At 56.4% G+C, this 9216-nt stretch overlaps 1 protein-coding gene across 1 annotated transcript; it reads right to left on the bottom strand.

The window, feature by feature from the left end:
- Positions 1 to 47: 47 nt before the first annotated feature.
- Positions 48 to 8763, bottom strand: KAT8 (lysine acetyltransferase 8). The gene is made up of 11 exons (XM_067530068.1): positions 8544 to 8763; positions 7187 to 7261; positions 6545 to 6720; positions 6249 to 6302; positions 5969 to 6133; positions 5663 to 5752; positions 5217 to 5357; positions 4719 to 4812; positions 4283 to 4433; positions 3691 to 3845; positions 48 to 1711 (listed from the first exon to the last, which is right to left on the bottom strand). The coding sequence occupies exons 1-11, from the start codon at positions 8740 to 8742 to the stop codon at positions 1647 to 1649; spliced, it is 1365 nt and encodes a 454-aa protein (XP_067386169.1). The 5' UTR covers positions 8743 to 8763; the 3' UTR covers positions 48 to 1646.
- Positions 8764 to 9216: the final 453 nt, after the last annotated feature.

The raw sequence follows: 9216 nt of genomic DNA, 5'->3' as shown, positions 1-9216 counted from the left end.
GGCCTGGCAGTCCGACCTTTCCCAGGCAAGCTTCATGATACACAACAGGTTGTTTACACTTTATTATTTATGAAAAATACACATTTCTGAAAACAGAGAAAATACACCTGTAGGCAGCAAGCAGGAGTGTAGAGAGGGCTGTGTGGGTGTGTGGAGGGGGGAAGGGGGGTCTGCTCCAAACATTCCCCCATGCTTCAGCCCCCCCAGCAACGCTTAAATGCACCTCCAGCTGCTGGTGCCAGCCTATGGATTGGAGGAGTGACATCGGTGCTGAGCGAAGAGGCCAACTCAGCAGCCCCTGGCTCCAGAGGCCTCTACATATCCCTGCACTCAGGGGTGCCCCACCACTTCAGCACTCATCCTGCTGGGAATGACACCCCCCCCCCCCATCTCTGCCCCATGCAGTACTTGGCTTTGTGGGGGTCAGTGAGGTACAGGAACTGAATTGAGACCAGCCAAACTCATCAGACATCCAACAACCCCACCGCCCTGCTTTTCCTCCAATGCCCCACACTGGTAGAGATGGGTACCAGTTCCACACACTGGTAGAGATGGGTGGCATGGGGAGCACAGGCCAGGGAGGCAGAATCAAGGACCGATCCTGGCAGTGGGGGAGTCTGGAAACTGGGACAGGAACGCAGGGTGTGGTTGGGACACAGACATCAGAGCCTTCTAGAGCTCACCCCCCAGCAGCCACTGAACAGGGGCGACTTTCCAGAGGCGACAGGTACGAGGTCCTGGCTTGCCAGGCAGGCAGCGGCCCATGCATGAAAGGGGCCAGGGGAAACTCAGCTCAGATCGTAGGGAGATGCCACATCAAGGAGCCCTAGAGCGGTGGCATCACCAGGGACAGAATGGGCTCTCCCTCCAGTGGCTGGCGAATGTGGTCAGTGGGAGGTGGTTGAAAGCTGGTAAGTCAGGGCTACTGTTCTGGCCCCCCTCACCACAGCGTCTGCCTCAGGGCAAGGGGGCTGCACGGTGGCAGACAGCTGATTGTATGTTAGGAGGGAATCCCACTTTACCATGGTCCTGCTATAGGGCATGTTTAAATGCAGACAGCTCGTCTCCTGCCACAGATGTCCCAGTACCGCTTCCCCTACTGCTAGCCCAGGGGATCAACTGGACAGGGAATGTCTGGCCAGCAGAGAACAGCCGGCGCCAGGCTGTCACGTTAACCCGTTAGCATCTGGGCATCTCTCCCCCTTCCCCAGCCAGCTCAGTCATTCCTCCTGCCTGACTCAGCTGCTGCTGCCCCTGGTAGCCTTGCAAGCAGCCTGCACCCCCCACTGCCTCCCTGCAAATTAACTAGTCCACCAGGGTGATACTGACCAGGGGTGCAGAGCGCAACAGACTAGCTGTGCAGCAGGTCCTGGCAGGGATGCTGTAGTTCTGCTAGGCAGGGAAAGCTCAGCCACAGCGCAGTGGGACAGGTACGGCCTATTCCGCTCAGCAACACTCCAGAGGAATGAGATGCAGCTAGAGGACAGGATGCCAGCCCTGCTGAATCGCAGCTGCCCTAATGAACGAAACACAGCTGGCGGAGTCACACAGCCCTCCCGGCTGGGCAGTTCCTCCGGTGATCTGCGGTCAGCCCAGATCCTCATGCAACTGAGGGGTTAGTTGGATGCCCGCATCCCACTGTTCCTTCACTTCTTGGAGATCTTGGCTTGCTTGTGTTTGGGGGGAGCCCACTTGAGACAGATGGAATCCACTGCGGAGGGAAAAATGGGCAGGAGGGTGAGTTTGACCAAATCTATGAATAGCCCCACCCTCCATTGCTCTTGGGCCGGAAGGACCCATCAGATCACCTAGTCCACTCCACTACAGCACAGGCCAGAGACTTACACCCAGTTACCTGTGTATCAAACCCAGTAACTTGTGTTTGCCTAAAGCACCTTCAAGCAAGGCCCCCGGTTTGGACTGGAAGCCATTAAGGGAGGGAAAATTCACCACTGCCCTGGGGAGCGTATGGAGGGGATGGTATGATGGGATTGCTTACAATGGCACGTGGCCCATCTGCGACTACTAGCGGCAAATACCCCCAATGGCCGGTGATGGGACCCTAGACGGGGAGGGCTCTGAGTTACTACAGAGAATGCTTTCCCATGTATCTGACTGCTGGGTCTCACCCACATGCTCAGGGTCTAACTGATCACCAGGTTTGGGGTCGGGAAGGGATTTTCCCCTCAGGTCAGATTGGCAGAGACCCTGGGGATTTTCCTTCTGCAGCATAGGGCACGTGCAGGTTTAAACTAGAGTAAATGGTGGATTCTCTATAACGTGAAGTCTTTAAATCATGATTTGAGGACGTCAGTAACTCAGCCAGCGGTTATGGGTCTATTACAGGAGTGGGTGGGGGAGGTTCTGTGGCCTGTGATGCGCAGGTGGTTGGAGTAGATCATGATGGTCTCTTCTAGCCTTAAAGTCTATGAATTTGTTCCAATGGTTCATCACCCGCATTGTTAAAAATTGGTTCCTTATTTCTAATTGGAATTCACCGGTTTTAACTTGCAGCCCTTGGTTCTTGTTCTGCCTTTCTGTGCCAGATTAAGGAGCCTTTTAGCACCCAGGATTTTCTCCCCTGAAGGTACTTTTCCCCAGGATCAAGTCACCTCTCAGGCTTCTGACAAGCTACACAGATTGCGCTCCTTAAGTCTCTCCTGTACGGCACTTTTTGGCTCTGCAGGGAAGTGCTGGACTCTCATTAAGGCTGCTGTATAAATGCACTTTAAGTAGAGGTTTATGCCAGTGATTTTATGAAAAACCCCTGAAATATTCTCTACACAAATTCACAGCCAGTTACTGCAGGGCAAGATGGCGTCCACGGGAAAGCAGTTTGTGTTGATGCAGCCACCTCTGGGGTGAAGCACCTGGGTAATAGCAACACAGCAGGGGCATATTTCACCTGGCACTGAAATGCAGCCATTTCTGGCATGGGATGTGGAGGCTGTTTAACAGCTGCTCAGCAATACTTTAATGGCATTAGAAGACTCTAAGATAATCAGTGTCTTCAGTCCAGTTTCCCAGCAAAATCCATCCTCTTTTTCCTCCTTCAATCCCACCTTGTAATTTCAAACCCAGAGGTAGCTGGGTGAGCTGAGCAGCTTTGCTCTTAGCATGCACGCCCCACCCCAGAAACGGCCGTATTTCAGTGAAGGGCGTGCAAGCCCTGCATTTGCATCCTGCAAAGAGCGTGGAGCGAGGGAAGCGGGGAGCTGGCTCGCTGCCTCTTTCCCAGCCTCTGGTTACATAACTGGCAACGACGCCCGTCACCTGCCCTTGGGAAAACAATGTCCTGCTTCAGAGAAACCGGAAACCTGAATGCAGCCGAGGAATGTTCAAAGGGTGTTTCTACCCCAGCCTTAAACAGACCTGCTTTGTGTTTGGGCTTAAGGCTGCTTCACTGCTTTCTGGGCCTAGGCATGCCAGTGACCTTGACAGCATTTCCAAATGGGGCAAGAGAAGATTCTGTACAGGGGAAAGGCCCCATCTTCCATTCCCCACCCCCTGAGTCAGCCGGACCCCCACTCTAGAGGCCAGATCGGAACTGGTGCCCCCTAGTGGAGAAAGGCTCCATGTCCCATTCCCCACCCCTGAGCCAGCCAGTCCCCTGCCCTGGGACCGAATCGGAGCCTGTATCCCCTAGAGAGGAGAGGCCCCATGTCCCATTCTCCTCCCACCTCACAGTACCTGTGATGGGAGGCTTCTTGTACTGGGCGCTCTTCAGATGCTCCTCCACCAGCTTGGGTGTGACGCAGATGACGTGTTGCCCCTTCCAGTACTTCACCATGTTGAGGGACTGCAGCGTGCTGATGATGTCATTCTGAGTGATGCTCGTCATCTGGCTGCACGGGAAAGGGGGGACAAGGCGTTGCAGCCCCCACAGCCCACACCAGGTGCTAAGCAGGGAGGGCTGGTTCACGGCTTGGATGGGAGAACGCAGCAGCGGGTGTGGGGCTCAGTCAGGGGTACACTCCCCTCCCAGCCAATGCTGGCCCCAATGCCCTGGTGCGGTGCTAGGGGGTGCTGTGCTGCATAGCATGCGACAAGGACTCAGTAGGGGGCGTTCAGCCCTTGCAGTCAGCGCCAGTCCTAATGCCCCCCTGTGGCACTAGGGGGCACTGTGCTGCACAGTGGAGCAGCAGCTCAGCAGGGGGCACTCTCCCCTCAGTCAGTGCTGGCTCCAATGTCCCCATGTGGCACAAGAGGGCTCAACAGGAGGTGCTCTACAAACTGAGTCACTGCTGCAGTCTGCCCCCTCGAGCCCCACTCCCTCGCTCACCTGAGGTCTTTAATGGACAGGGTCCCTCGGAAGTCCCTCAGGATCTCCAGCAGCACCCAGGACCAGTAGCTCCGGTAGCTCAGCTTGCCCAGGTCCGAGAGGGGCTTCTCTGGGGAGCCCACTGTGCTTTCCAGCTTAGACAGCTCATAGCCTATGGGCATGGAGAACGGGGTGGGGAGAGATCAGAGCCCCCAGCCTGGGTGTGCAGGGACGCTACGCCATTCCCCCCTGGGAACTGTGTGTGCAGTGACGTTGCGGGCGGAAGAGGGAGTCTCAGGACAGAAATCATCCCCACCCTGCGCTGCTGGGATCTCGTGTAGGGGCAGCAGAGAACTCAGTCCACGGCTGCCCAAGAGGAAAGCCAGTTACTCCCGTCCGAGAGTGTACCAACTCATTGCACAAATGGCCAACAGAGATCGCCCCCAGCGCTACTCACTGAAAGCGATGAGGAACTTGCCATAGCCCCGTCTCTGGTAGGGAGGCAGGGTGAGGATACAGGCCACGTTGTTCCCATCTGGAGACTCCTTCTCCTGAGCACAGAGAATGCACAAACAGGGTTACCGTGGAGCTACAACAGCGCCCCCAGGAGTGGGGGAGGACAGGGCAGTGCACCAAGGGGGGAGAGGCTTGGCGCAGACGGGGAAATCAGTGTTCCACATCTGGGCTCAGAGACGACTCTCATCCGTCCAAAATTGCTGTAGAATAGAGGAGGACTGGTGCAAACTGACAAAAGGTTGTTCTGATTCCCAGTCCACTGTTCTAACTACCTGACTCCCATCCCACTGCTGTGGCTAGAACCCAGGAGTCCTGGCTCCCAGCCTCCCCTGCTCTAACCCATTAGACCCCACTCTCCCAGAGCTGGGGAGAGAACTCAGGAGTCCTGGCTCCCAGCTCTGAGATTGCCGGGCTCCCAGCGTGGGCTCCAGGCCACTACCTTGGAAAAGTAGCCGACGATGTGGGCTCCCTGCCTGTCAACCTCAGTGAGGATGTAGAAGACGAAGGGCTCGACATCGAAGTAGAGGGTCTTGTGGTCTAGGAAGAGCTTGGCCAGGAGACACAGGTTCTGGCAGTAAATCTGAGTAGGAGCAAAATAAAGCAGATGTCAGACAGAACACATCCATCCCGGGACACCATTGACAAGCTCCTACCCCCACCAGAAGGGGTGGGAGCCCAGAATGTGGGAGCCCTGGGAGCAGACTGTTGGGGACGATCCTGTCCTGGGTGGCGACGGGCTAGATAGGCCAGGATGGGGGATTCTGATCTTTTACAGCCCTGCAGCCTTTTTTTGGACAAAGACGTTCTGGGCTCATTGGAGCAGGACGTGGTAGTATGGAATTCACTGGCAGCAACATACCGGGATGGCCAAGAGCAGTGCCTCACCTTGTGATCTTTGCCATCCACTTCGTAGACAGAGATGTTGTTCTTCCTGTAGATCTCTTTTCCTGGGGGCTGCCTCCACTGACACTGGCCCTGAGACAGAAAGAAAGTGTCAGACATCGGCCAAGCCAACACATGCTCCCGGTGCCCCTTAATCCCAACCCGCAGCCCCCTCCCGCTATCCCCGCCCTGGGCTGTTCCTGCCCCCAACAGATGTGTCATTGCCCCTCAGCTCCAACCCACACCCCCCAGCTATTCCAGCCCTGGGCTTCCCACCTCTGACAATACTGGGACTTGACCCTTACTTACTAGATGGTACCTGTAGCTCTTCTCGAACTTCATGTATTTCAGGCAGTACTCGCAGATCCACAGCTTGGGCTGCTTCCCATAATCCTCCGGGAAGGGTGAGAAATACCAGGCGTCGATCTCATAGTGGCCGATGTGGATCTTATCTACGTATTTCACCTTGGTGATCTGGGATTGGGGAGAGAAAGGGAGAACAGGACACACCAGGTGCATGATCAGAGCAAGGAGCCAGGGGCCACGCCCATTCAGATGCCAGGCCATGCCAATGCCTGGGGCCACTCACCGCCTCATGCTCCTTCTCCAGGGCAGCTGTGGTGGGATCCATCTCTGCGTAGGTCTATGGGAAAACAGCTGAACATCAGATAAATCTGTGCCCACCCCGGTTCCTGCAGTGCAGCGCTCCCTAGCACCACACAGGGTACTGGGGCCAACACTGCCTCCTTCTGAGCCCCCTACCTCAATCCCTGCAGCACAGCGCCCCCTAGTGCCGCACTGGGGCATTGTGGCCCGCACTGACTGTGAGGGAAGAGCGCCCCCTACTGAACCTCCCCCCAACACAGCACGCCCTGGTGTACTTACCTTCTGAATGTGGTTGATCTCGTCATGCTTGCGCTTCTGGTTGCGGGTGATCTTGCGCTCAGGTTGCTCCGACAGCTCGTTCATGTACTGGTCTGTGTTTTTCTGCACTGCATCTTTGACTGTCTTGGTGAGGGCCAGTCGGTTCTTATCCACCCACTCATCCAGGCGCCGGTTGACTGTGGTTAGGGAGAGACAGGACAGAACCTTGAACAAGTCTATCCAGTCTCTCTGTAGAGTGACTTTCTCACTATGTCCCAAAACATTCAACAGCTGGATACTGGAACCAAGCAGTCCTGATTCCCAGGTGTTTTAACCCTCTAGAAACCACATCCCTCCCAAAGCCAGGCAGTGTAGACATACCCAGATCTCAGGTGCTACGGAAAGGCAAAATCCTCTTTGCCTCAAAGAAATCCTGTAATGGGGAGTTCTGCTGGCTAATTCTCCATAGATTTGGAGGGTACAGGTGAGAGATTCCTTTTAAAGGTGAAAATGAGGCAATTACCAAACATAAACTAGAGGGGAAAGGAATTAACAATGTCATGCCCCTCAACAAAGCCTCCTCGATGCTACCACAGTGCACCTAAAAAATAGCCACTGACATTAATCCCCCTACCCAGGAACAGAACCGAGGGCTACACTCACATCCGACATAGTGCACATAGTATTCCTCCCGGGCCTCCTGCTCGTTGAGTCGTGACTGGATCACCTCGGCCGAGTCTGCAAGGCAATCACCAGCTTAGTGCCAGCCTTGATGCTCGTAGGAAGCAGGAACAAGAGAGTTAGGCACAGTAATATATGCCCTGGAAAACGATAACCCGTTCCACTCATGGCTAGCCAAGCACTTTGCTAAGGGCATGTTCACCTGAGGGAAAAAACATTCTTACTGTGGAATAAAAGCATCCACCCATGGAGCTAGTATGGAATAATTGCTGTGCTTTAAATTTACACTCTGGCTGATTTTGCAACAGCTGCCCCATGAAATCCCAATGGAGATAAGTCCTAGTTCTCATGACTGCCTGAAGCAGGGGAAGCTTCGTGTCAGTTTATACTGGTGTAGTGCAACAGTGGTGGGTCTGGGACATATTGTGTGGGGAAGGCTTATGCCAGGTCCCGTGGACACATGAATGGGTGTATCGAGGGTGTGTGGTATTGGTGAAAAGATAGATCAGGGTGAAGTATCACTTTAGGAGAGGGTCCAGTTGGAAGACGAAGGATAGGATTGGATAGGGTTACCATACGTCCGGGTTTACCCAGGCATTGCCTCTTTTTTGAGCATTTGTCCAGGCAGTTTTTTCAAATAGGCAATGTCTGGGATTTTTGCAGAGCAGACAAGCTGCAGCTCTGAATGAGCCCTGATTGGTCCGCTTCCCAATGGGTCCCTCCCTACATCCCCAGCTGAATGGTCCATTCTGCTGCAGCCACAGCTGCTGGATCCCACCCAGACACTGGCTCCCAGCCCTGGGGTAGGGGTCCCGCTGTCCCTGCAGAGAGGTGCTGACTGATGGCTGTCGCTGTGTCCGGGGCTTGCACCAGACACCCCGCCACCGTGACAGGGAGTGACACTGCTCCCCACCTGCAGTGAGTGCCCCGCCGCAGGTATCTTCTCCACCATCCCCAATTGTACCCGCCTTGCAGCACCAACTCCCCTGTGGTTTCCTCTTTTGGGGAACCTGAAATACGGTAACCCTGGAGGGGTTGGTGAATTTGGAACACGAGTTATCACGAGAGGGGCTCTCTCTCGGGCCAGGTCCTGCCCACACGCAGGCCCAAAGGTGGGTATGGGGGGGAGGGGCTCAGGGTGGGGACTGGTATCAGGGTTGGGGGGGGGGGGAGGTTATCACGATAGACGGGCTCTCCCGGCTCAGGTCCCAACCAAAGGCGGGGAGGAGGGGAAGCAGGCCGAAGCTGGGAGGGAGGGAGGGATCGCGGCGGGACGGGAGGGGCGGGGCTGGGGCAGGGAGGCCCAGGCGGATCGCGGCGGCAGGGGCGGGTCTCTCACGCCAGGTCCCGTCCGCCCGCCGGCACAGGTAGGTCTCCCCGATCTCCACGGTGACCTCGGCCTCGCGGGGCGGCCCCGGGCTCGGAGGCCGGGGATGAGCCGCTCCCCGCCCGCCGGCCTCCCCCTCCTCCTCGCCGCCCGCCCCGCGCAGGGGGTCCGGCCCGGGGGGGCTCCCGCCGTCGCCTGGCTCCGCCGCCATGACAGACCGGAACTACGTCACCGGAACGGTCTCGCGACAACAAGCCCCCTCCCAACTGGCATTGCGGACGCCTGCAGATGACGTCACGCCCTCATAACGTAACCGTGGCGGTTACCAGGGCACCGAGGGGAGAGACAGAGGCCGGGGAGCTCCTAGTATCCCAGCATGCACCGCGCGCCCTGCCCACCCCCAGTATCCCGGCGTGCATCACCCCTTCCCCCAGTGCACCTGCCCCCAGCCCAGCCCCTCCCCCTTATCCAGAACTGCTCCGTTTTGTCCCAGAGCTGCCCTTCGGTCTGCCCGTGTCACCCATCGCCCCTCCCCCCCGTCAGGGATAGAACCCGGGAGTCCCGCGTCCCAGCTTCTGGTGCTGCAGCCCCTTTCCCGCCCAGAATGCCTATAAAATGCACTGCCAATCTGACCAGACATTATCAGGATTTTGAAATATATGTGATTTATTGAGGTTTTACATCA

The sequence above is a fragment of the Emydura macquarii genome, unplaced genomic scaffold, assembly GCF_026122565.2.
Source record: "Emydura macquarii macquarii isolate MOO-44397 ecotype Brisbane River unplaced genomic scaffold, CSIRO-AGI_Emac_v2 contig_3020, whole genome shotgun sequence".
Taxonomy (NCBI): domain Eukaryota; kingdom Metazoa; phylum Chordata; order Testudines; family Chelidae; genus Emydura; species Emydura macquarii.
Note: the sequence above shows the minus strand (reverse complement) of the source record. Positions and strands in the feature narration are given on the sequence as shown.

What these genes read in the sequence shown, in the direction of transcription:
- KAT8 (XM_067530068.1), bottom strand. Translation starts at nt 8,742, where the DNA reads ATGGCGGCGGAGCCAGGCGACGGCGGGAGCCCCCCCGGGCCGGACCCC. An exon ending in TGGAGAAGGAGCATGAGGCG is followed by an intron (nt 6,134 to 6,248) that starts GTGAGTGGCCCC and finishes CCCCAATCCCAG; the next exon opens with ATCACCAAGGTGAAATACGT. An exon ending in CTGTCCATTAAAGACCTCAG is followed by an intron (nt 3,846 to 4,282) that starts GTGAGCGAGGGA and finishes TTTCCCGTGCAG; the next exon opens with CCAGATGACGAGCATCACTC.